Source organism: Engystomops pustulosus, chromosome 5, assembly GCF_040894005.1.
Source record: "Engystomops pustulosus chromosome 5, aEngPut4.maternal, whole genome shotgun sequence".
Classification (NCBI taxonomy): domain Eukaryota; kingdom Metazoa; phylum Chordata; class Amphibia; order Anura; family Leptodactylidae; genus Engystomops; species Engystomops pustulosus.
In genome coordinates, this window is record NC_092415.1 from 109,532,289 (window position 1) to 109,559,417 (window position 27,129).

The 27,129-nt window shown below is 38.4% G+C and overlaps 1 protein-coding gene across 2 annotated transcripts in view; it reads left to right on the top strand.

Annotated features, from left to right (window-relative positions):
* The window catches only part of AHRR (aryl hydrocarbon receptor repressor), a 317,910-nt gene that overhangs the window by 204,118 nt on the left and 86,663 nt on the right, over nucleotides 1-27,129 (top strand). For both annotated transcript variants that reach the window (XM_072152898.1, XM_072152899.1), the window contains 2 exons: nucleotides 519-608; nucleotides 20,790-20,919. In XM_072152898.1, coding sequence (XP_072008999.1) covers nucleotides 519-608; nucleotides 20,790-20,919 — 220 coding nt within the window. The remainder of the gene's footprint in view (nucleotides 1-518; nucleotides 609-20,789; nucleotides 20,920-27,129) is intronic.

A 27,129-nucleotide genomic window follows, 5' to 3' on the forward strand; every position in this document is an offset into this window, starting at 1 on the left:
TATTGAGAATCAATGAGAGGACAGAAGACGTCTTGAACAAAGCAGACATGTATAATAAAGGTTAATGTTACTGTACTTGCCACTTATAGAGATTTAAAGTGCTGTTGAACTGGTAGTATGTAAAGAATATCTATATTGAAGTCATACTTTTACGGCATCAAAATTAACTAAAATATGTGTATATTTTTCAGTGAAGACATCAGTATATTGATTCATAAATGCTAAAATGTGGGGTATATGTAATAATTGTTTATATGTCAATTACTTCATAGAATCTATAGTCTATGGGTTATTACTTTTAAATACTTTTTTAAGTGGAAATTTCTTGTTACATACTAATGGACAGTTCCTCTGTTGGCCTCTTTTTATGAATTTTTCCTAAATAAGACCTATTGTAGCAGTGTTCTGTCTTTTCAGGACATAGAATTTAATGTGTTTCTTTGTGATCTCCCAGAAGCCATGAAAACTAGCTTTCTCTCACTAGTAACTAACCAATATTCCTCTTGTTTGTTCCTTAGTCACTGAGCGGTTTTGCTCTTGTCGTCAGTACAGAAGGTATGATATTCTATGCTTCATCAACTATACTAGACTACCTGGGCTTCCATCAAGTAAGTGTTTTCCATTATTCATATTGTTGAAAATATATCTTGAGAATTTTACGATTCTATTTCTCTTGGAAATAGCAAGTTTCAATATTTTCCCTCTTGAACGCAAACCAGTTGTCTTTTGAATAAGGGACCGATAATGTTAAGTTGTAGAAGTGGATCGTGTTTATAGGTAAAAGAAAAAAAATTAAAGGTTTTGTTGGTTAAACTTGGTTACCAAGATAAATCTACTTTTCAGCATGGCAGCCAAGCTCTATTTTTAGAATCATGTGGCATGTGTCACTATAAGTGGTTATAACTTTTGGAACACCGTTACATATCCTGCTTGTTTCCTTGTGAAACACTGTAATTAATGTTAATTAAAACTTTTTATATGTCAATTACTTCATAGAATCTATAGTCTATGGGTTATTACTTTTAAATACTTTTTTAAGTGGAAATTTCTTGTTACATACTAATGGACAGTTCCTCTGTTGGCCTCTTTTTATGAATTTCTCCTAAATAAGACCTATTGTAGCAGTGTTCTGTCTTTTCAGGACATAGAATTTAATGTGTTTCTTTGTGATCTCCCAGAAGCCATGAAATCTTGGGATTTTTACGATTCTATTTCTCTTGGAAATAGCAAGTTTCAATATTTTCCCTCTTGAACGCAAACCAGTTGTCTTTTGAATAAGGGACCGATAATGTTAAGTTGTAGAAGTGGATCGTGTTTATAGGTAAAAGAAAAAAAATTAAAGGTTTTGTTGGTTAAACTTGGTTACCAAGATAAATCTACTTTTCAGCATGGCAGCCAAGCTCTATTTTTAGAATCATGTGGCATGTGTCACTATAAGTGGTTATAACTTTTGGAACACCGTTACATATCCTGCTTGTTTCCTTGTGAAACACTGTAATTAATGTTAATTAAAACTTTTGGATGATATATTTTGCATTTATTTATTTTAAAAATACGAAAATAATAACTATATTATTAATATTAATTGTTATAAATAACAATAGTAGGAATAAAAAGACAAAAAAAAAAGACAATCAATCGTCAGCAGTTTGGTATTCAGTCTGTGGATAGGACCTGCTGGGACTGGTTAGGTGGTGAGCACAGGTTACTTATGTTTGGGCCTTGTTTGTTGAAGAGCCTAATTGCAGTGGGGAGGAATGACTTCCTATATCGCTCCCTCTCACACTTGGGATGAGCAGTCGGTCACTGAAGGTGCTCCCCAAACACCTTTTTTTTGGTGCAGAATTGTTGCAGATCATTTATAATGAGTTGGCGCCAGAAAGAATAGATGTTTCCGACTATCCCGACTTGTCCGTCGTTTTTTGGCGAAAGTAGGCGTTCCGCATCATCCACCACATTTATGTGAACTTTGTCAGCATTTTTCGGTGCAAATTTTGGCACAAAACACACCAGGGGAAAATGGTCTGAAATCAAAATTTTTGGCGCACATCTACTACAAGGCGCAGTCCATGTAAGATTTTGCCGCACATCTCATTTGTGTTGGCATTTTTATGGCGCCTGACTGATTAGTTCCGTCTGCTCATTAATTACTTACAGCCGTGCGCTACTTCAATACATCGGGCTATGCTTTCTTTAGTCTGATTTCAGTTGCCAACTATCGAGGTTGCAAAAGAATTAGTAAATCCTCCCCATTGTTTAATTTTTTTTTAATGTTAGAAGACTTAGAACTTTTATTGCACTTTTGCAGATTTTCACAGAAATCACAAAAATCAGCTTTTTAAGGAATCAGTTCTATTAGAAGTGTCTTTGAAAGGCTTATGCGTTGGAAAACTCCAATCAATAACCATATTTTAGAAACTGCACATTAAAAAAAATTATTTTGGGAAATTAGTTAACCCTTTACTTTTTTTTAACAGGGGTTAAAAATATGTGGATATAAAATATACAAAAATAATTTTATTAAGTAATTAAGTCCTAAAATTTGCACATCCACAAAAGATTAAAAAAGAAAATTCACCCCGTAGGTTGTCACATAGTTTCTAATTAGTATGGCATTACACCATATGTGGTGGTAAATTAGTGTATTGGCAGATGAAGGGAGATGGAAGGGATGTCGGTTGAATTTGTAGCCTCTAAGGTGGAAATAAAATTGTAACTCCCAGATATGGAAGGTTCACCTTCCAAAAAGACAATGACCCTAACAGTTGTGGTCCTAAACTTCTTCCATTTAAGAATTATGGAGGCCACTGTACTCTTAAGAAACATCTTTTGTAACCTTGGCCAGATCTGTGCATTGCCACAATTCAGTCTCTGGGCTCCTTGGACAGTTCCTTAGGCCCCATGATTCTCATGTACGAAGATGACATCCCAGACACGTTTTCATGTTCCACTTCTAATGTGGTCTACCTGATCATGTGCACAAAATGTCCTGTGGGTGAAGAGTTATGTTGAAGAGACAGGACAAAAATTTAAAGCCCGGATGAGGTCTCATTGCCACACAATAAAAAATGAGCAGAAAAATCTACCTCTGTCCAAACACTTCTGGACATAATACCATGAATATGAAGGTTTCAGTATTAAAGGGCAATTTCCGATCACAAAATGAGAGAAGAATTTGGAAATACAAATGTAGTACCCTCTTTGACACACAGGATTCAATTCCCAAATCTAAGGGATTCATGACCCACTATAAATGTTATCCTGAGAAAGTGGGGCCATCAGACACTGCCCAAGTAATCTAATTAACCCCATAGTGATGCGCCCTTAGTGGCTCTAGTGATCGGGCACTTATGGCAAATTTTTGCATGCAACGGGTTAAGGGCCATAACCTTTTTTTCTGCATGCTACCTTAAAATTTGGGACACATAGAGCTAGTAAAAACATAACAAAAGTTGAACTTTTTTATTTTTAGTTTTATTTGGGGTTAAAGTGGAAAGGCTGGGATTTTCAAATTAACTCAAAATGAGCATTATTAATGAATTCTATTTTGTTTTGGTCATTTTGATAAATAATATGTATAGTCTCGGGCGCAGGTCAAATACGGCAATGTTTTTAGCAGTGTAGTGGGGGTTTTTTTTTATATGGGGAAATGTGAATGTCTTTTTTATGAATATTTATTCATATTTTTTGTGTAAGTGTGTTTTTACTATATATTTCCCCCATGAGTTCACAAAAAACCCCTAGGGGACATTTTCATAGTTTTTTTTTCTTTGACAAGTTTTCCCCTGTAAAAGAGCCATTTATAAGAGTTTCGGGAGGAAATAACCACCTGTGACTTATGATATTCCACTTGTCCTATGAGAAATTAGTCAAGCAAAGAGGAATCAGGGAAGATTGATCATTTGTATACTGAATATAAAGTTCTTTTTCTATATAATGCTTCATCTCCCAGAAAATAGGAGGCCTTAATTGTGAACCGGTCGCTGTCCTGCATCACATATTGCTGGTCAGTTGCTGGCCTAAATCTTCATTTAGAGTTCAGTTTAATCCGAAGTTCTGTTATAAGGCTTCTTTAAAGTCGGGTATTTTACATCCAGGAAAACTTATTTGCATATTCCATTCCCAGAATTGTTGTAGATTTTATAATTTTTGAGAGGAAAAATAGGTCTGGGCCCTCAAATTCCACATTTCATATATGAATAAGGACAAAAGGACCCTCCTAGAATAGAAATACATTAACAGTACGAACAAAGCATGTCACCACACTGTCATAGACTTTATGGCAGATCACTGACACTTATTGTTTGTTTTTTCTTTGTTAATATGATTATATTGTCTCTTCGCGTGGTTAAAACGGTTGGATCTCTCTACATCTGTATGGAATTGATATTATTATTAGGGGTACCATGTTTTTATTAATGAACAGAGCTAAAGGTTAATGTGCTTTTTTTCCGTCTCTTTCATGCCTGTAAGTGATTTTCTTTGATATTAATATTTCAGCTCCAGCTTCCTTCCACTACACCCTGTCTTGCTACGTTCGCACAATTTTCCTCTTGCCCATTGCCACAAGCACACATTTGCTGCATTGTCGTGCATGTCAGTGTCTATTGTTCTTTATAGTTCAAAAGACATTTTATTCCGACATTACTACAGCATTTGTAAATCATTTCCACTGGTTTACTTGTTTAGATTAAAGGAACTTTCCATCGCTTTTCTATTTGTAGCCTTTGAAAAGTTCCAAAAATATTAGAGTCTTAAAAGAGCCATAATCTCATCCACAAACAAAACAAATGTGTCCAATGCTACTTGTCTGTAGTGAGACTCTCTGATGGAAGACAGACTTGCTCATTATCCAACTTATTTCCCAGTCTGTAAACTACAGCCTCCGCTTATGTGGAATCATCTCCAGTCATGTAATTTTTAAAGAAATCTATGCTTAGACTTTTGAACACCACACTGCATCAGTACAGAACACAATTTAACATTTACATGTTAGGTCTGATGTGGTGCCAGTTTCTTTTGAAGTTTCTTACTTAATATAAAAGTCCCCTTTCAGTGTACAGTGATCCCTTGAGTTACAATATTAATTTGTTCTAACTTGAACATTGTAAGTTATATTGTAACTCTAGACCAAAACTTTATGGAAAACTAGAAATTTATTTTAAAGGCATTTACATTTTAACCCTAAATAAGAATAATCATATTACTTGTATTAAAAAGTACCTTTACAATTATTAGTAAGAGCTTCAGGAAACAGGTGTGTCACTTTCTGTGGAGAATATAAACATGACTAGCAACACACTGTATTTTGGCTGTTTTTGTAATTATATGTCATTAATCTGAATGAGGTAAAACTGCAATGCTGTTATCACCCGGTCAGTGTATTGAAAGAAAAGAGCCTTGCTTTTGCAATTCTGGACAACTTATTTAACCTTTTATAGAGAAGACAACTGTTTGCACAAATATTAGAAAATGGAAGAAACACTATATGACCATCAATCTACCTCATTCTGGGGTTCCATGCAAGATCTCACCTTGTGGGGTAAGAAGTTTCTGAGACAGTTCAGGGATCAGCCCAAAGTACACAGGAGGACCTGGTCAATGACCTGAGGCCAGCCACAGTCTCAAAGATTACAGTTAGTAACACACTATGCCATCATGGATTAAAATCATGCAGGTCTTGCTCATGCCAAAACATGTCTAGGCCAATTTGAAGTTCCCCAATGACTGCCTGGATGATCAGGAGTAGGAATGGGATAGGGTCATGTGGTAAGATGAGACCAAAATAGAACTTTTTAGTATCAACTCCACTCATTTTGGAGGACAAAGAAGGATGAGAACAATCTAAAGAACATCTTCCCAAATGTGATTTATTGGGGGACAGGACAACTGCACCGTATTGAAGAGAGGATGGATTCAGCCATGTATTGCAAGATTTTAGAAAAAATCCTCCTTCTCTCAGTAACATCATTGAAGATGGATCATGGTTGGGTCTCCCCGTATGACAATGACCCAAATCAAACAGTCAGGGCAACTAAGGCTTGACTCCATATGAAGCATTTTTCTCCAGACCTGAACCCAATCAGAAATCTTTGAAGCTGAAACTTCAGACAGCCTGGAAACCTGAAAGATCGGGAGAAGATCCCTGATGCAGTGTGTGTAAATACAGAAAACATGTGACCTCTGTAATTTGTTTCTTTACGAAATATTACATTCTGTTTTTATATGGGATCAAATACTTATTTCATGCAATAAAATGCTAATTAATTATTTAAAAATCATACAATGTCTCCCACAGTTGAAGTGTAGCCACAATAAAAATTACAGACCTGCAAAACTTGCAAAATCAGGCTGGGATCAATTACTTATTTCCCCAACTGTATATTAATTTTAGAAAAAGGAATGTGATTTGAGCTTTTAGGTTTTGTTAAATTCTTTTCATTATTTTTCAACTTTTTAAATTTTTTTTTACTGATTTCCAGCACCCCTTGGGTACTTTAGTGGGTCTGATTGCTCCTACTATATACTGCAATGCTACTGTATTGTAGAATATGGCAGTTTTGCTATGTATTTGTAACAATATACCACCAGCTCATTGCATAATTGACAGATTGTGCAGCAACAGTGCAACCACAACCAGACTAGATAAGTGTCTAGCTGTCAGACTAGATAAGTGATAGCAAACTACCCCTGCAACATCCCTGCAGGCTATGGCCCTGAGAGACAGTGAAGGTGACAGTGAAGACTTACTTCATCTGGAAGCTGGATGGTTGAGCACACAGGTAACAGCATAAAAATATAGACCAGTGTTCACACTGGTACACTAAAAACAAGCACAAGTCTGCGACATGGAAAGCTAGGTCACACCAGGAGAAATACAGGATGGACAAACAACAGATACAGACAAACAAGCAGAGTCGGAGAGAACCAGGTCAAAACCAAGATGGCAGCAAAGGTACGAAATCATATAGCAAATAGGATAGTCGGTAAGTGATGCTGAAGTCAAAAACACAAGCCAATAGCACTAGGTAGCAGAGATCAGATTGAATAACCAGCACCCTCTGAAAGGACTGGGCAGAATATAAGGGGAACAATTGACTGGTTCATCCGTCCATCACTCAAATCACAAACCGAGTCCAAACACATACCCAGCTTTTCCAAGGAAAGATCAGAAAGGGACTTATCCATCACAGACAACTCTGGGGTGGTTTTTAAGCACAGAAGCTCCTCGTTGACATCAATATGACAATGCAGGCTTTTAAATGCCACTTGCAGCATTGCCAGAGGCATTTAACGGGTTAACACCTGAGGTTGTTACCCACAGGTGTTTGCTGCAATATGCAGAAAAACACCCATGCTGTACCCATACTCCCCTTGCTACCACAGCCTGTAATAAATTGGGACAATTATGTTTTTTCCTTGTGTTTTTCAGCGACATCAGCGACTATTCTGTGCAATCTATACAACAGATAACTAATGGAAAAAAAACTAATTTGTTTCTGAATGGGGATTAAAGGCTGTTTAGCAGAAATGTGTTACATTACTAAAGATACTTTAAATGTAAATTTACAATTAAAAATTTAAAATGTTAAAAAACAAAAGGTCAAAAAATATAATTATAGTTAAAAACATTAATATTCTTTACAATGTAGATAGATAAAGTGACATGTTACAGCATTTGAAAAGACACATACTATAACAGTGATGGTGAACCTTTTAGAGACTGAGTGCCCAAACTACAATCAAAATCCACTTATTTACTTTGAAGTGCCAGCATGGAATTTTATACAGTAGCTTATTGCTACCTGCTCTTCCACGTCTTTCAATTGTATCGGCCGCCTGAGGCCACCAATATAGTTGAAAGAAGGAGGGCAAATTTAGACTAAGAGGGCAAATCATTGTAGATTCTCTCCAGGGTCTCTTTGTAGAGGAAGAATGGTGGGCCCATCAGGAGGACCTCCAAAGACGATGCAGGTCTGTCAAAAACCTTCTCACTTTTCTTGCAGCTCCAAACAGCCAAGGAATTGTTGCTTTAAAATAGAGCTGAGAGCAGCATCTCTTTAGTTGCCTGGGGCAGTGGATTTGGCTCTATTTGGTGAACACTGTCCTAGGCAGATGGCCTGAGTGCCCACAGAAAGGGCTCTGAGTGCCACCTCTGGCACCCGTGCCATAGGTTCACCATCACTGTACTATAACATCAATGCTGTAAATTCTGAAAAACATCAAACTACACCAGAAATGCCTTGATCCCCTTCCACACAAAAGGTTGAATAAAAAACTTGTCCACACGTAAAAAAAAAAACTGCTACAGCAATGAAAAAGTGTACAGATTGAAAAAAACACTCTGTCCATTGTGAAGGTTTTTTGGATGCTAGTAATTTACTGAACTTTATTCCCAGGCTTCAATAATAAACTGTAAGAATTAACAAATGTGGTTTAGTGATCATCTTTGTTCCCATGACAACCCAAATTCCAATTTTGGAAAAGCCAATTCTCACAGTGACAATTTTTTTTGACTGGAGTTAAATTTACAAAATCTACCTGTTCTAAAAATACTATATTGTTTGTAACTCAGACATTATTGGCAGTATAGGCTTATAAATAACATATTGCCACAGAATAAAATGCATAAAAATGTGGCATTTAAAAAAAAAAGTCATCCATAGTCATCCATATTGTTAGATATGCCCAGATTTTGTAAAATTACTGTTGAAATAACTCAGCATAACAAGCTCAGCATATTTGTGTACGGAGAGGTAGAAAGCTGCTCATTCAGTATAATTAAAGTAAAAATTGAGTATCAAGCAGGAGCAGGAGTAGAAAAGATGGTTCTTTTCATGTCCATGTTCATCGAGGATCTTGGAAACACGTTTGATAAATTCTCTTTGCTTTCAGATCATGTGCTAAAGATGTAAAACAAGTGATTATGATGAATAGGATGCCTCTGTATGGTGTAGTACACCAGCCACAATATATTTACTCTGCAAGTTAGAGTTAACCTCAAACCTGGATTTATGCTTCACAGTTTGGGTGGAGATCCTGACTCAACTCTGGAATCTGTTTCATATAAAGAGAATATCTACTTATTTGGGGTATTTATCTATTCTTAGTTTCTAATGCCAGGAAATATAGCTGATATGATTTCTAAATATAACCCTCAATAAAGTTTTATTAATAAGATATAAAACACAAACAATGTACTGATTATTATTATTATCATCATTATTATTTTTACTACTACATAGGAATTTTTAAAGTTTTCAAGATTTCTGGATTGGGTGTGATATATAAACTAATGTGTTTTCATTCATCTTCTTCAAATAGTTGTTATAAGTGGGCCACCACCCAGATACAATTTTGCCAAAAAAAGCATTGTGTATGGAAACTTAGCATTGATGAAAACAGCGGCAGAGGATGACTGGCTTAGTCATGGTAACACTCTATCCCAGGCATAGAGAAACAATACAGGAATACAATTGTGGTTGGCATAGACACTTATTGATATTTTGTTTAACTCTAAAAGGAGGTACTTTTAACACAACAACACTTTGAACAATCATGTTTTTCTACATACTGCTTATTTTTTATGACTTTTTTCAATCCAATGTTCTCATTTTAAACATTGCATACTAACAGTTATCATGACAAAACCGTGCAAACCGAGCAGCATGCATTGCAAGTTCATCGCATCACACTCGCGAGTGTAGAAGGGGCCTAAAAGCCTAAATGACCACCTGTGACTGGTGGTGCTGGTCAGAGCTGTACTGGGATTAATAAGACCCAGCAGCTCTGTTTAACCCCTTTAGACTCGACGGTCACATGACCATCGAGTCTACGGAGTCTCCTCTATGCACCATGGGGTCTCCAGGTGCCTTTTTATTAACATTTTTATGTGTCTCAAAATGACAAAAAAGTGGTGTTTTGGACATTTGGGCTCCTATAAAGACTAGGGGTTGTCTTATAGAAGATGCAACAAGCAAGTTTAATCCACAGTGTAAAATTTGAATACATCTTGGAACCTGGCTGGACCATTGGATTACTTTCATTTGCTACGTTACCTTTCCAAACGAGGTGGGTCCGTTGCCGGCTCCGTATGTGAGATACAACGAGTTAGAGGTGTGCTCGAGTTCCATTTTTATTATTTGCTAATTGTTTGTAACAGAAGCTTTACTGAATGGACTACACTACACCTATAAGCTCCGCCCCAGCTGTGTGCTTACTCTGCCCCCGCAGGCACTGGCTTCGCCCCAACTAACAGTGTCAGGACTCAAACTTTATCTGTGTCCCAAGAGAGCACAGATAGAGTTGAATAACAGGATGGTGCAGAGAGCGATTAGCTATTAAAGCTATTAGCCCTCTGTATCATCACTGCTGCTTGTGATGCCGACAGGCACGGATAGATGATGTCATCACCTGCCGGCATGACAGTAACAGATGAAAACAAGTAGAGGAGAGCTGCTGGGGAACGGAGACATGTGAGTATGTGGGTATTTTTAAATGAATTTGAAACAAGGAAAAGAAAATGAGTGGGAGGGCCACAATATGTGGGGGGTATGCACGGGAGCCCACAATATGTGGGGTATAAGAGGGGAGGGTATAAGATGGGGTCCATAATATGGTGGGATATGAGATGGGGCCCACAATATAGGGGGATATGAGAGGGGGCCTACACAATAGGGAGTATGAGAGGGTTCCCACATTATGGGGGGAGAATGTGAGAGGGGTCCCACGTTATGTGGAAGGATATGAGAGGGGCCCACATTATGGGGAGGATATGAGAGGGGCCCACATTATGGGGAGGATATGAGAGGGGCCTAAATTATGGGGGATGTAAGAGGTGGCCAAAATATGGGGTGTATGAGAGGGGCTGCAATAAGGGACATAATATGAGGAGCAGATGAAAGGCCACACTATGAGAAGGAGATGAGAGGCCACAATATGAGAGGGAGATGAGAAAAGGCCACAATGTGTGGGGGAATATGAGGGGCCACAATATGTGGGGGAATATGAGGGGCCACAATATGAGGGGGAGGTGAAGGGCCACAATAGGAGCTGGCAGAGGGACTGATTGCTTTCAATCAATGCTAGACCTTAAATCCATGTTTACAAGATTTATAAGAATTACATTTTAGAAGCCTCTGGAAATTCTCCTACCTGCTAGTATTGTACAAATTAAAAAAAATATTTAAAAAAAACACAAAAAAATAAAAAATAAAATTAATTAAAATGTCCCAAAAGCCCCTAACACAATAAATAATGTTCAAAAGTGGAAAAAAGTAAAAGAAACATAACATATTAGGTATCACCACATTTCAAAATTCCCAATCTATAAAAAAAACCCGTAATGGATAATTGCGCTCATATGTCCAAAATTTTTTTATAAAAAGTGATCAAAAGGTCGCACAGTCCTCAAAATAGTAGCAATGAAAACACCAGCTTGTCCCGAGGAAAAATTACATTTTAACATGTGAACTCCATACTCCCAAGTATGAAAAAGTTATTTGAGTCAGAATATGGTTATAAAAATTAATAATTTTTTTTTCGTACAAAAGGTCTTCATTTTTTAAAAAAACATTAACACCTATTAACACCTAATAAAACCTATATAAATTTGGTATCCCTGTGATCGTACCAAACCAAAGAATATATTAGAGATGCCATTTGGAGTGCAAAGTGAAATACGTAACAAAAAGAGCCCACATGAAAATAGCACATATGCGGGTTCTTGTCAATTTTACTGCATCTTGAATTTTATTTCCACTTCCCAGTAGACATCATGAAATATAAAATACTGTCCCTGGGAAGTACAATTTGTTACACAGAAAACATGCACTCATACATCTCTGTACACATAAAAAGTTATTGATTTTTGAAAGTGGGGAGCAAAAGTAAAATGGAAAAAGCCCATCAGTGGCAAGGGATTAATATGCTCCCTATACCACATGATAAAAAGTTTACAGATTCTCTGGGATAAGGCCTTGTTTATGGTACCTGAGGCCACATTCACACACAGCATTTTGGTTGTGTTTTGCGTTGGGGGGGGGGGGGGGACATGGCAAGACCAGAAAGCTTTTTTCCAGCTGTTTATCTCTTCAATGAGAAAAGAAGCTATATACCTGCTGCATTCTTATCTATATGGCCTTCTGATCCCCTGGGATGAGAAGAGCTTGAGATGAGCCGAGCTACTTTAAGATACATTTGGAATCTTATTTAAAGGGGATTTTCCAGCTACAAAATATTATCAGCCTATAAGTAGGAAAGGTTATCACCATGGGGGATGGTTTGGGATGTGAAACTAGGCATCAGAGGAGAGGACAGAGGCAGAAACAAACTTAGTCTATGTTGTAGTGAAAATTTAGGCTACTGCAGGCTCAGATTATATTCACAGGGGCTCTCCCTGGAGTAACCCTGCACCACCACTACACTATAGACAGCCCTATCTGATTCTGTCTCCATCCTGTGCATAGTAGAGCTGCTGGGCCAGGCCTCTTCTTGTTACACACCTGCATGAGAACCACTACTATTTTGCTTTTAGTCAGAAATTTCTTGCCCTTAAAATTATGCTTATCAAGTGTTAAATGTAAACATATAAAGTACATGTACTTCATAGCGGCACCATTTAATATTTCATTCAATGTACTGGAAAGCTTGAATAAAAAATATTTGTAATTCTGATATAACACAATTGTTCTATTTTCTTATGGGCTTTGTGTCTATCATTTTCACTTTGTGGTCCAAATGACACCCACCCTATATTTTTGTACCAGTATAGAGATACCAAATTTATATAATTTTTGCTATGTTTTTATACCTTGAAAAAAATACATTTATTTAATTGTCAGGACAAGCTCACCTTTTCATTGATGCCATTTTGGGAGCTGAATGAACTTTTAATCATCTTTTGTGTACATTTTTATAGGTGTAAAAAAGTGGATATTTGGTTGTTCTTTTCAGTTCTAGGAAAAGGGGGATCATTAGAATGTTAATATTTTTTATTTATTTCTTTTTGACTATTTTTGAAATGTATTTTAGGGCTTTTTACATGACAACCATGGAATTGTACATTACTGTCACAGGGTCACCAATTGATGCCAATATTTTTCTATGTTGTATGTTGTGGTAGCCTATCCATACAATGATAATGACTATATTTCATACCTACACTGTACTACAGTTTCACTGTGCTAAGTGTTGCTGGGGCTTATAATAGCCTAAAATATACACGCTGAAAAAAGACACTTGGTCGTCTCTATTTGTGTGGGTCTTTGTTTACAGACTAAGAACACTTTTGCCAACTTTCTTTTTGCCCATTGTACTTACAATGTCATTTTACCATTAGGGATGTATTAACCCTTTGTTCCAGGCAGTTTGCTTGTATGGCTATCCTAAAACCTGTTCAAATAAGATTAGGATTGTCAAAACCAATGAAACTGCCAAGATTGACTGAGCAAGTGGACCACAATTTTAAATGAAAGAACTTTCATTTAAGGACTTTAGTACTGCCTGGGATTTTTGCTCTTCACTTTTAATAACCGATTCTATGTGTCCTGATCAGTCAGCAGTGCTTCACTATTAATGAATTACTCTACAAATAGTAATATAGTTAGTAGTTAATGGCTGGAATACCCCTTTAATGAGAAAAAAAGAGTTTTGTGGTAAAAGGCATCTTTTGTCATAGAGTGATTTGCTTAGAATGTGCAGTACATCTCACTGCTCTCTTTCTCTCATTGCTTTCTACTCAAGTCTAAAACCTAGTTTGCATTTTTGTTTTATCAATGTAAATGTAAAGGTTTGTGACACATTTCGATATTTACAGAAAAAAACAGATTCTTAAACGTATATATTTATTTAGACAAAATGGACATACCTATTCGCATGTCTGTTCTTAATTCAGTCAATCTTAATGGCTTATAAAATGTAATAGATTTGATTCATTTAATTTCTATTTTCACCCTTGGAAATAAGGTCAGATTATAACAATAGGATTTATCATTATTAGATCAAAGTTTAGGGACATTTCGTACTTGCCGGGGTCGGTCCGTGAACCACAAATCATGAAGGGTTCTGTTGGACTTTCTGACTATATGGCTGGGGATGGGATTCCTTATATCATAGCAATGTATGCAAGGAACCCTGCTTACCTCATAAATAGCATTGTGTGCACAGTAAAGATTATGTAACCTAAACATAGAGCAAGCCAGTGTATATAGGCTGAAAAAAGTAAACAAATTTTAAGCACACAAAGAGATGTCACACATCAATATTTATAAAAACATTTAAAAGTCGCATGAGGAAGTCCCTTGATTGCGACGTAATGCGTGGGGTGCCTCCAGCCACAGGTCTAGGACTATGCCATTCCTCCCACTGGTTACTCCATACTGATTAGTATTGGTCGCATGGTTTTGGTCCTGGTCTGGGAGTACACTGACCCTTTATTGGTGCTCCTTTTTTGAGTGCTTTTTCATACTGTGAAAGTGTTTTCCAGGACTGTACTGCATTGTTGTCATCATTTATTTATATCTACCTGGTGTGGGGGATTTGTGTCCACACTACTTGTTGACTTGTGGCCATTTGTGGATCTTTGTGACTGGCTCTGATCCACTTGTTCTTGGTGATGTGTATGTTTACACTTTTTAAATGTTTTTATAAATATTGATGCGTGACAGCTCTTTGTGTGCTTATTATATGTTTTGAAATAAAATGTGTTTACTTTTTCAGTCTATACACACTGGCTTGCTCTCTGTTTATGTTACATGTTGTTCATAGTGTGGCCCTGTAATATTGTGTACTAAATTTGGTACAAATTTTCACTATTATCTTTGCACAGTAAAGATTATAATGTCAGCACTGCTTTTTTAGTGGGGAGGCAGGGACTCCTTGCATCAAATATTGCTATAATTTAAGGAGTCCCATCCACAGCAATGTGAAACATGTCCTACCTTGCTCAAATGTCCTACCGTGAAGTTTTGAGGGTTGTATGGCTCTAGATGCTGTTCCTCACAATTAAGCATGTCATTTATTTTGGCTCAACAGATTTGTTTTTCCCTTTTTTTAACAGGACATGTGCATCAAGAAGACACATTTATTGTGACTTTGGCCATGAACTCTTTGAATGTTCAGTGGTTTCAGTGTTTCTTGTCTAATAAATAATAAAACAGTTTTTATGTGTAATCTGTTAAAAATTGCAGATGCTCTGTATATAAAATGTGGGAAATAACGCAGTAGGTGGCAACACTTTATGCAAGCAGGGGTCCCTCTGCTTTTTATTTATTTATTTTGCATGTCTTAAAGCAATCAGGGAATAAAGTGGATGCTCCTTCATTTACCGTATATTCCGGCGTATAAGACGACTTTTGAAGACAGAAAAATCTTCTGTCTTCTCTGGGGTCGTCTTATACGCCGGTAATCCCGCCCGCCGTGTATTCACAGCGGCGGTCGGGTCGCGCTGCATGGAGAGGGCTCACGGGCTGAGCCCTCTCCATAGCCAGTAAGTCTTTGCTGCATATTGCAGCAAAAGCTTACCGGTAACACCCGGCAAAGATAGCGGCGCATGGGCGCCGCCATCTTACCTGGGATCGCCGCTTCCCGTGACGTCATCGGGGGCGGCGATCCGTCTCCATGGTAGCCTCGGGTCTTCCGAAGACCTGAGGCTATTTCGTTTTAACCCCTTCATTACAATGTGCTGATAGCACATTGTAATGAATGAGGAAAGTCCCCATATACTGCCATACTGTAGTATGGCTGTATATGGTAGGATCGATCAGACAACCTAGGGTTAAAGTACCCTAGGGAGTCTGAAAAATAGTATAAATAAAAAAAAAAAAAGTTAAAAAAAAAAATTATAATAAAAAAACCTAAAATTTCAAATCACCCCCCTTTCCCTAGAACTGACATAAATATAAATAAACAGTAAAAATCATAAACACATCAGGTATCAACGCGTCCGAAAATGCCCGAAGCGCCCAAAGTCGAAAATGGCACTTTTTTGCCATTTTGAAAAATATAATAAAATCTATAAAAAGTGATCAAAAGGTCGTACAGTCCTAAAAATGATATAATTGAAAATATTATCAAATTTCGCAAAAAATGACACCACCCACAGCTCCGTACACCAAAGTATAAAAAAGTTATTAGCGCCAGAAGTTGGCAAAATCAAAAAAGTAAATTTTTGTAAATGTATGAAAACATTATAAAACCTATACAAATTTGCTATCCCCTTAATCGTACCGACCCAAAGAATAAAGTAGACATGTCATTTGGGGGCGCTCAGTGAAAGACGTAATATCCAAGCCCACAAGAAAATGGCGCAAATGCGGTTTTTCACCATTTTCATTGCATTTGGAATTTTTTTCCTGCTTCTGAGTACATGGCATGGAATATTTAATAAAATAAAAATTTAAGGTACAGTATGGTAACATTTACAGTAAAATGGATGATGGTAATGTTGTTGTTGTATGCCTTATGTTTATGAGCGACAGTTTTCCTGCTATATACCTGCATGTCATAAGAATTTAAATTAAAAAAAGGACCATGTTAAATTCAAATCTGTTTTTTTTTTTAATTTTTACCGGTGTTTTGTATGCATTGGAAAAGGGGTAGTCTTAGGCCCCTTCTACACTGGCGTTTTTCACGCGCGAGTTCTGCGCGTGCATTTGACGCGCAGAACTCGCATTGCACTCTGTCCCATTGTATTCAATGGGTCTTTCTCCATTTGCGTGGTTTTGAACGCGCGTGCTTGCGTTCGTTTGCACGCGCGTCAAAATCGCAGCATGCTCTATTTTTGCGAGTCACGCGCGTTTTTCACGCCCCATTCAAGTCTATGGAGATGCATCAAGAACGCATTGCACTCGCAATCATTGCAAGTGCAATGCGAGTGCAATGCGTTTTAAACGTAAGGGTTGCTAGGTGACCAGAATAACATTATTTCCCCTGCTCGCGAACGATCATTTAATTAATAAAACACAGTGAAGAACAGTGAAGAATAGAATAAAAACAGTGAACACAGTGAACACAGTGACCACAGGATCATTTAAGATAAAAACACAGTGCAGAACACAGTGCAGAATAGATTACAGATGTTCGGCACATCTGCTTACTTGTCGGGAGATACGCGCGGAGCGGTGCGAACAAAATAGCATGTGAAGAACAATATATATGTGTGTAAAGAACACATTGCAGATGTTTCCATACATCTGCAATGTCTTCTGCACACATATATATTGTTCTTCACATGCTATTTTGTTCGCACCGCTCCGCGCGTATCTCCCGACAAGTAAGCAGATGTGCCGAACATCTGTAATCTATTCTGCACTGTGTTCTGCACTGTGTTTTTATCTTAAATGATCCTGTGGTCACTGTGTTCACTGTGTTCACTGTTTTTATTCTATTCTTCACTGTTCTTCACATCTGCTAAATTGTCGGGAGATAATATACGCGCGGAACAGTGAAGAATAGATCGCAGATGTTTGCAAATTATCAGAAGACATTATTTTTCAATTAAATAACACATTTTAATCCCAAATCATGGTCCCTTTGAAAAATGCTCGAGTCTCCCATTGAAACGCGCGTCAAAAATGCGCCGAAAACGCAAAAACAACGCTAACAACACGCGCGTGAAAAACGCAAAAACGCAAATTACTCCAAGGAAAAATGGAACAAAAACGCAGCCAAAACGTCAGTTTTTCACGCATTGCACCCGCACGTGAAACGCAACGCTAGTGTGCAAGAGGCCTTATACGGCGAATATATCTTAAACTCTATATTTTAAACAGGAAAGTAGGGGGGTCGTCTTATACACCAGGTCGTCTTATACGCCGGAATATACGGTACCTGTAGAATTCTCTAATAGTCATATCAGAAAGGCTAAATAAAAAATATTGCTAGACATTTCAGATAATTCATTGTTTCATTTTATAGACTAATGCGCTATAAAATCTTTATAGACACTTAATTCTGTAGCTGGCCATTTTGTACCTATCCTAAAGCTGCTCAAATAACTTCAATGCTTGCAGTTTGAAGATTTAATTGGCCAACAGATTTTCCTCTCAAATCACGATACACTTGTACAGTAATTTTGGACAAAAATGTATGCTTTCTCATCAGGGAAATGGGAAGAATATGCTTCCAGTCACCTCTGCCAGAAGTTTCTCTCCTGTGAAAAGAAAGATCTGGACATGTTGAATCATTTATTTTGGGAAGAGATAGGACACCCTGATATGAATTATTTGTATTGTCATAGCAGTTTTTTTCTTTTGTGTATACTCACCAACCCACAGAATTTCTATAAGCTCTGATGTCTTAATATCCAGTAAGCTGCAGGTTCTGTGTCTGAATTATGAATTGATTTAGATTCTTGTTTTTAGTTTTTACAGTAATAGCTGTACCCTACCTCATGTACAGTTGTACAGTCCCATTGTCATTTTTCATTTCCCAACTGGGAGTAGATGCTTCCTTATGCTGGCACTACAAAAAGTCTTGCATAATGTGAACTGATGAAAATTAGTTTTCATCCATCCTGTCATCCTGAAAAATAGTTAAACACTAAAACTAAAGCTAAAAGCATTAAAAGCTAAAGCTAAAAATATTAAATACAGGCGGTCCCCTATGTAAGGATACCCGACAACCCCTAGTTACAGACGGACCCCTTTGCCCACTGTGGACTCTGGTGAAGCTCTCTGGATGCTTTACTATAGCCCTAGACTGCAATGATCAGCTGTAAGGTGTCTAATGAAGCTTTAATGATTATCCTTGATCCAAAAAAATGTAAACTCCAATTGTCACTGGGGCAAAAAAAAATAAATGGGTCTACAATGATAGAATATAGAGTTTCAACTTACATACAAATTCAACAAACAAACCTATGGAATCTATCTTGTACATAACCCGAGGACTGCCTGTACTGCCAAATTAACATATAGTTAATCTCTACCTATGTATAGTTCACATATATTCACACAACTAGACATCCAGTGAAAAATATTATTACCAAGTTTTCTAATCAGCTTGAGAGAATCTAACATCTATTGCCTAAAATAAAATGTGTTCTTTCTAATTCACAATTACTTAAAAACAAGTAACAAACATTGAGAAAATCATAGATATTCCCCCTTAGATTTTTTTATATCAATAATGCTATACTGTATGTTTTCACTTATGTTGTCTTGTTTTCTTTTGCTTGTGCATTTTTCCATGTTACCATATAAAAGTGTTATATAGCTTACAGATGCTTTTTTCGTTCTCCGTAGATGATTCTGCTACTTTCAGTTGTCACCTAATACCATTACGTTAACTCTGTAATATAGAAAGGATGATAGCTATTTCAATTTCCGCATTCATATGTTCCAGTCCAAAGTAGGGGATGTGTTTCAGTTACCAGGCAGTGGAAATGTGCCATAAACAATAAGACCTCAATGTATCAGTGATATAGTGAAACAGTTATGTAGGAACTCGATTCTGAGTAATGATTTCCAAATGTTTGAAAGTTAAAGCTGTAGGGATGTTGAATGAACAAGTTACGTTTTAGCTCATGTCAGTAACACTTTCATCATCCAGGGCCCATGACTTTTATCCTGATGATTGGAACGATAATTAAAACATTTCATACGTTTCAGCTCAAGTTGTCCCTGGTGTTTTATTGTTTTTAGAATTGTACCAATAATGAGATAATTTATATGTATCGCTATGTTGGTTTGTTATGCGCTGCAGGATAAATATGGTTGACTGTCCCAACAGTTGCTAATGAAATGTCCCTGCAGAGTTAATTTTTGTAGCTGAAAAACACATCAGAGATCAGCATGGGACTTCTGTTGTAGATAAATGTTTCTCACTAAATGTAAGGAGCTATATGGCTACATTAAATTATGCTACAATAGAGATGCACCGATACTGAAAAGAAAAAAGTATTATCTGGATTCAACATTTAGGGTGGGATCACACTGAGCATTTACAATGACAGTCTATTATATGTATTGCGAAAGTTGTCCTGGTAATGTTAATATAAAATGTATAATTTATTCTGTGTCTTATACATTTCTATGAATTCAATTTAACAGTAAAAATTGTTTTTTTAAAAGGATAATATAGTGATATATAGAGCGATCTCTGAGAATATCCATCTTTATATACCAGTGCATGGAGCTCTATGAAACTCTATGAAAGCTCTAGTAAGAAAAAATCCTCCCATTGACAATTAGTAACCCCATAGTTTAGTGGATAGAGGCTCTGTCCTGTATCTCTATGGCAGGTAGAGTGTGGATGTTGTGAGTTCAAATCATGGCTGTGCAAGGGAATATTTAATGGAATGGTAAGCATCAGGGCAAGCCCTGGGAGATGTATAAACATCATATATGGACTGTTTATGATATTTCCCTGCTCTACTGTGAGCTATACATCTATACAAAGAATTCCCTGCCCAATGTCTCCTCTAGGGAATTCCCTGCAGCCAGCTAGTAGGGGTCGGCACCAGTCATTCAGTACCGAAAATGACAGAAACCCAGTATTGAACCATTTGAAGTTATAGAACAAGTACAAAGGTTTTCATACATTTTGCAACCCTATACTATACAGATATAACATTTTCATAACAGGTAGGCCACTCATGATTACCCTTTATTGAAAAGATTAAGAAATATTTGTCCCATAAAAGAAAACCTGTGTACTACTAGCATACGTTTTTACAACATTTTCTGTATATCTATTGGTTATATGCACAGCATTTGAAAAAAATATTGTGTTCAATTATCATATGAAATCCCTTTATCTCATTGATTGTTTATTTTCTGGTATTTCAGACTGATGTCATGCATCAAAATGTCTATGATTACATCCATGTGGATGATCGGCAAGAATTCTGCCGGCAGCTTCACTGGGCTATGAATCCACAGCAGATGATTATTGCACAGGAAGCTCAAACAGAAACAGGTTGGTTTATTACGCATAGAGAAGTGTGTGTGTGTCTAACCTTTAGAATTCAAAGGGTCTTTTTTAACTTATGTGTAATATTGTAATGTTCCTATTTAACTTTTAGCAGTTATGTAATAATTTAAAAAAATTTTAAAGCCAGGAACTGAACAGAACATCAAGAAGTAATATCACTTAAAGTATATTTCCATTAAATTGGTTGTCTGGAGGTTAAGGAACACAGCGCCACACCAGACCATGGTTTGTGATGGTATTGCAGTTGAGCTGTATACGGTACAGATGAATAGAGCTTAGTTGCAATACCATGCACCCTTTCTGATAGAAAGCAGCCATGTTTTTCAACCGTCAGACATACACTTTAATTATAAAGAAAATAGGTTATTAATAATAACTAGGCTGATACTTCTTCTTCTTTTACTCACTGAGTAATACCTATTGTAAGTGCACAGTGCTATCCAAGTTATTAATTAGGTGTGCTCCTCAAGAGTGTTATTTAATTTAGGGTAATGTAGAAATGTTGATGAATTTTGGGAGATGTTTGTTAATAGGGTGGTTTAACTCTTAATGCCAACTCACATTTTAATTCTAGGTTCCACATTTTTACTTGCTGCTCCCAAAAGCCATACCTTTTTTATTTTGTTTACAGAAACTTACGAGGGCTTGTTTTCTGTAGGATCATTGTACTTCATAGGAGGCACCATTAGCCCCTTAACGCCAAAGCCACTTTTCACTTACCTGACACAGCCCATTTTTTCCAATCTTCAGTGGTTATAATCTGGAAGTGGTTATAACTTTGGAACACTTTAACATATCAAAGTGATTTGATTATGTGTTGCGTTTATTTATGAAAAAAACTGATATTTAATGAAAATTTGGAAAAAGTCTCGAAAAAGTCTCAAAAAAACTTGATAACTAACATTAACCGAATGTCTACTTTATGTCTCCTTGGTTTTTTTCAATGCATTCTCTCATTTTTGTAAGATGTTATGGGGCTTTGAACTTTAGGTGCGATTTCTCACATTTTCATAAAAAGCACAAAATCACGCTATTGAGGGACCTGCCCAGATTTCAAGTCACTTAAATAAAAGTATTTAGGCCTAAATAAAAGTAAAACCCCATAAATTATCCCATTATAGAAAGTTAACCCCTTAACCTATGTGAAACAACTTTCATGACGTTTGTTAACCCTTTAATTGTTTTACAGGGGATAAAACAAAATCGGATGCAATTTTTACATTTACTTTTTTTGGCTAAATGAATGTGTTTTTCAAAAAATGTACAAATTCTCAGTGTATAAACTACCAAAACACTCCACAAAGTTTGATACCCAATTTCTCCTGAGTGTAACAGTACCCCATATGTGGTGGTAACCTGCTGTATGGCCACAGGCCAGGGCATTGAAGAGAAGCTGCATTTTTTTGGCAATTTGGACCAATAAGGGTTTATTTTCTGCGATATTAGATGCACTAGAAATACTTCATCTTAGTGGGTAATAAGCTCATTGATGAGATTTTATTTACTCTTAAATGTATTGTATGTAGGAAAAAAAATCAGAAATTTTGGTTTCCTTTCTTTTTGTATTTTTTGGGGGCCGTACACCGTACCATAAAAATAATATTATCTTTGTTGTATAGATCACTATGATTACGGTGAAACCTCATTTATATAGTTTTTTATATATTTTTACAATTTTACTGAGGAAAAACTAATAGAAAGAAAATCTCATTTATTTTCGTATTTCCATTAGAGATGAGCGAGCACTAAAATGCTCGGGTACTCGTTATTCGAGACGAACTTTTCCCGATGCTCGAGTGCTCATCTCGAATAACGAGCCCCATTGAAGTCAATGGGAGACTCGAGCATTTTTCAAGGGGACCAAGGCTCTGCACAGGGAAGCTTGGCCAAACACCTGGGAACCTCAGAAAAGGATGGAAACACCACGGAAATGGACAGGAAACAGCAGGGGCAGCATGCATGGATGCCTCTGAGGCTGCTAAATCGCACCATTATGCCAAAATTATGGGCAACAGCATGGCCATGACAGAGTGACAGAATGAAGCTAGATAGCATGTAACACATCCAATAATTGACCCTGACACTATAGGGGACGGCATGCAGAGGCAGCGGCAGCAGCGGCAGGCTAGAGAGTGTCATGGCGACATACCCTAAATGGACTCAGGCTTCAAACCAATGGGTGGCAGAGAGGAACCAAAGGAGGTGAGCAAGAAGCGCTCAAATAATATCGGTACATGATAAAAGTTTGCCAGTATATTTTGTGGATTACACAGCAGGGTGGCGACAAAGTTAACATGGAAGCCATGAAAACAACCCAAAATTCTGCCTGACACAGCTCGTTTGATAAGGGGACCATGTATGGAGGCAGTGAACTAGTAGTAGATTAAAGTTAAAACTATGTTAGTTGGATCTTGGCATGGAGCTGGCGCTCCGCTGCCAGGCGAGCTTTGGCCAATCCAAGCCCCTGTCTCTAGGCTACTTCCCAAACAGCACTTCTAAGAACCTTTTGTATAAGATCAAGTGTAGTAGCGTTCTTATAAGTTTGGGATATGGCGGGTGAGGGGAATGTAAACAGATGCGCAAGAAGCACATGATGCGCATGGAGCTGGCGCTCCGCTGCCAGGTGAGCTTTCGCCAATCCAAGCCCCTGTCTCTAGGCTACTCCCCAAACAGCACTTCTAAGAACCTTTTGTATAAGATCAAGTGTAGTAGCGTTCTTATAAGTTTGGGATATGGCGGGTGAGGGGAATGTAAACAGATGCGCAAGAAGCGCTGAAATAATATCGGTAAATGATAAAAGTTTGCCAGTATATTTTGTGGATTACACAGCAGGGTGGCAACAAAGTTAACAAGTTTGATGTGGAATGCCCTGTAATAGCTCTTGGGCGGTGTGCCTTTTATCGCCTAGGCTCAGCAGTTTGAGCACCGCCTGCTGTCGCTTAGCGACGGCACTGCTGCTGTGCCTAGAGCTACCGACTGATGGCGCCATGGCCACGGATGGTAATTCGGAGGAGGAGGAGGTGGAGGAGGGGTGGGAGGAGGAGGAGGTATACTAGGCCTTTGAGTCCTGGACCGAGGTAGGCCCCGCAATTCTCTGCGTCGGCAGTATATGACCAGCCCCAGGGTCAGACTCGGTCCCAGCCTGCACCAAGTTAAGTGTAGTAGCGTTCTTATAAGTTTGGGATATGGCGGGTGAGGGGAATGTAAACAGATGCGCAAGAAGCGCATGATGCGCATGGAGCTGGCGCTCCGCTGCCAGGCAAGCTTTCGCCAATTCAAGCCCCTGTCTCTAGGCTACTCCCCAAACAGCACTTCTAAGAACCTTTTGTATAAGATCAAGTGTAGTAGTGTTCTTATAAGTTTAGGATATGGCGGGTGAGGGGAATGTAAACAGATGCGCAAGAAGCGCTGAAATAATATTGGTAAATGATAAAAGTTTGCCAGTATATTTTGTGGATAACACAGCAGGGTGGCGACAAAGTTAACAACTTTGATGTGGAATCCATGAAAACAACCCAAATTTCTGCCTGACACACCTCGTTTGATAAGGGGACGATGTATGGAGGCAGCTATATGGACGACTTTTGGAGGTAGCAATGGAGACAACGTGTGGAGGCTACTATGGAGACAATTTAATTTGGATAGTGCCTGTATGTGGCAGTCCAAAAAAGTTTTCAAACCAGAGGAGCAGGTAGGTGGCCCTCCAGAAAAATGAAATAGATTGAGTGCCTGTATGTGGCAGTCCAAAAAAGTTTTCAAACCAGAGGAGCAGGTAGGTGGCCCTCCAGAAAAATGAAATAGATTGAGTGCCTGTATGTGGCAGTCCAAAAAAGTTTTCAAACCAGAGGAGCAGGTAGGTGGCCCTCCAGAAAAATTTAATAGATTGAGTGCCTGTATGTGGCAGTCCAAAAAAGTTTTCAAACCAGAGGAGCAGGTAGGTGGCCCTCCAGAAAAATTGAATAGATTGAGTGCCTGTATGTGGCAGTCCAAAAAACTTTTCAAACCAGAGGAGCAGGTAGGTGGCCCTCCAGTAAAATGGAATAGATTGAGTGCCTGTATGTGGCAGTCCAAAAAAGTTTTCAAACCAGAGGAGCAGGTAGGTGGCTCTCCAGAAAAATGGAATAGATTGAGTGCCTGTATGTGGCAGTCCAAAAAAGTTTTCAAACCAGAGGAGCAGGTAGGTGGCCCTCCAGAAAAATGAAATAGATTGAGTGCCTGTATGTGGCAGTCCAAAAAAGTTTTCAAACCAGAGGAGCAGGTAGGTGGCCCTCCAGAAAAATGAAATAGATTGAGTGCCTGTATGTGGCAGTCCAAAAAAGTTTTCAAACCAGAGGAGCAGGTAGGTGGCCCTCCAGAAAAATTTAATAGATTGAGTGCCTGTATGTGGCAGTCCAAAAAAGTTTTCAAACCAGAGGAGCAGGTAGGTGGCCCTCCAGAAAAATTGAATAGATTGAGTGCCTGTATGTGGCAGTCCAAAAAACTTTTCAAACCAGAGGAGCAGGTAGGTGGCCCTCCAGTAAAATGGAATAGATTGAGTGCCTGTATGTGGCAGTCCAAAAAAGTTTTCAAACCAGAGGAGCAGGTAGGTGGCTCTCCAGAAAAATGGAATAGATTGAGTGCCTGTATGTGGCAGTCCAAAAAAGTTTTCAAACCAGAGGAACAGGTAGGTGGCCCTCCAGAAAAATGAAATAGATTGAGTGCCTGTATGTGGCAGTCCAAAAAAGTTTTCAAACCAGAGGAGCAGGTAGGTGGCCCTCCAGAAAAATTTAATAGATTGAGTGCCTGTATGTGGCAGTCCAAAAAAGTTTTCAAACCAGAGGAGCAGGTAGGTGGCCCTCCAGAAAAATTGAATAGATTGAGTGCCTGTATGTGGCAGTCCAAAAAACTTTTCAAACCAGAGGAGCAGGTAGGTGGCCCTCCAGTAAAATGGAATAGATTGAGTGCCTGTATGTGGCAGTCCAAAAAAGTTTTCAAACCAGAGGAGCAGGTAGGTGGCTCTCCAGAAAAATGGAATAGATTGAGTGCCTGTATGTGGCAGTCCAAAAAAGTTTTCAAACCAGAGGAGCAGGTAGGTGGCCCTCCAGAAAAATGAAATAGATTGAGTGCCTGTATGTGGCAGTCCAAAAAAGTTTTCAAACCAGAGGAGCAGGTAGGTGGCCCTCCAGAAAAATGAAATAGATTGAGTGCCTGTATGTGGCAGTCCAAAAAAGTTTTCAAACCAGAGGAGCAGGTAGGTGGCCCTCCAGAAAAATTTAATAGATTGAGTGCCTGTTAGAGATGAGCGAACACTAAAATGCTCGGGTACTCGTTATTCGAGACGAACTTTTCCCGATGCTCGAGTGCTCGTCTCGAATAACGAACCCCATTGAAGTCAATGGGAGACTCGAGCATTTTTCAAGGGGACCAAGGCTCTGCACAGGGAAGCTTGGCCAAACACCTGGGAACCTCAGAAAAGGATGGAAACACCACGGAAATGGACAGGAAACAGCAGGGGCAGCATGCATGGATGCCTCTGAGGCTGCTTAAACGCACCATTATGCCAAAATTATGGGCAACAGCATGGCCATGACAGAGTGACAGAATGAAGCTAGATAGCATCTAAAACATGCAATAATTGACCCTGACACTATAGGGGACGGCATGCAGAGGCAGCGGCAGCAGGCTAGAGAGTGTCATGGCGACATACCCTAAATGGACTCAGGCTTCAAACCAATGGGTGGCAGAGAGGAACCAAAGGAGGTGAGCAAGAAGTGCTCAAATAATATCGGTACATGATAAAAGTTTGCCAGTATATTTTGTGGATTACACAGCAGGGTGGCGACAAAGTTAACATGGAAGCCATGAAAACAACCCAAAATTCTGCCTGACACAGCTCGTTTGATAAGGGGACCATGTATGGAGGCAGTGAACTAGTAGTAGATTAAAGGTGCTGCAGTTAAAACTATGTTAGTTGGATCTTGGCATGGAGCTGGCGCTCCGCTGCCAGGCGAGCTTTCGCCAATCCAAGCCCCTGTCTCTAGGCTACTCCCCAAACAGCACTTCTAAGAACCTTTTGTATAAGATCAAGTGTAGTAGCGTTCTTATAAGTTTAGGATATGCCGGGTGAGGGGAATGTAAACAGATGCGCAAGAAGCGCATGATGCGCATGGAGCTGGCGCTCCGCTGCCAGGCGAGCTTTCGCAAATCCAAGCCCCT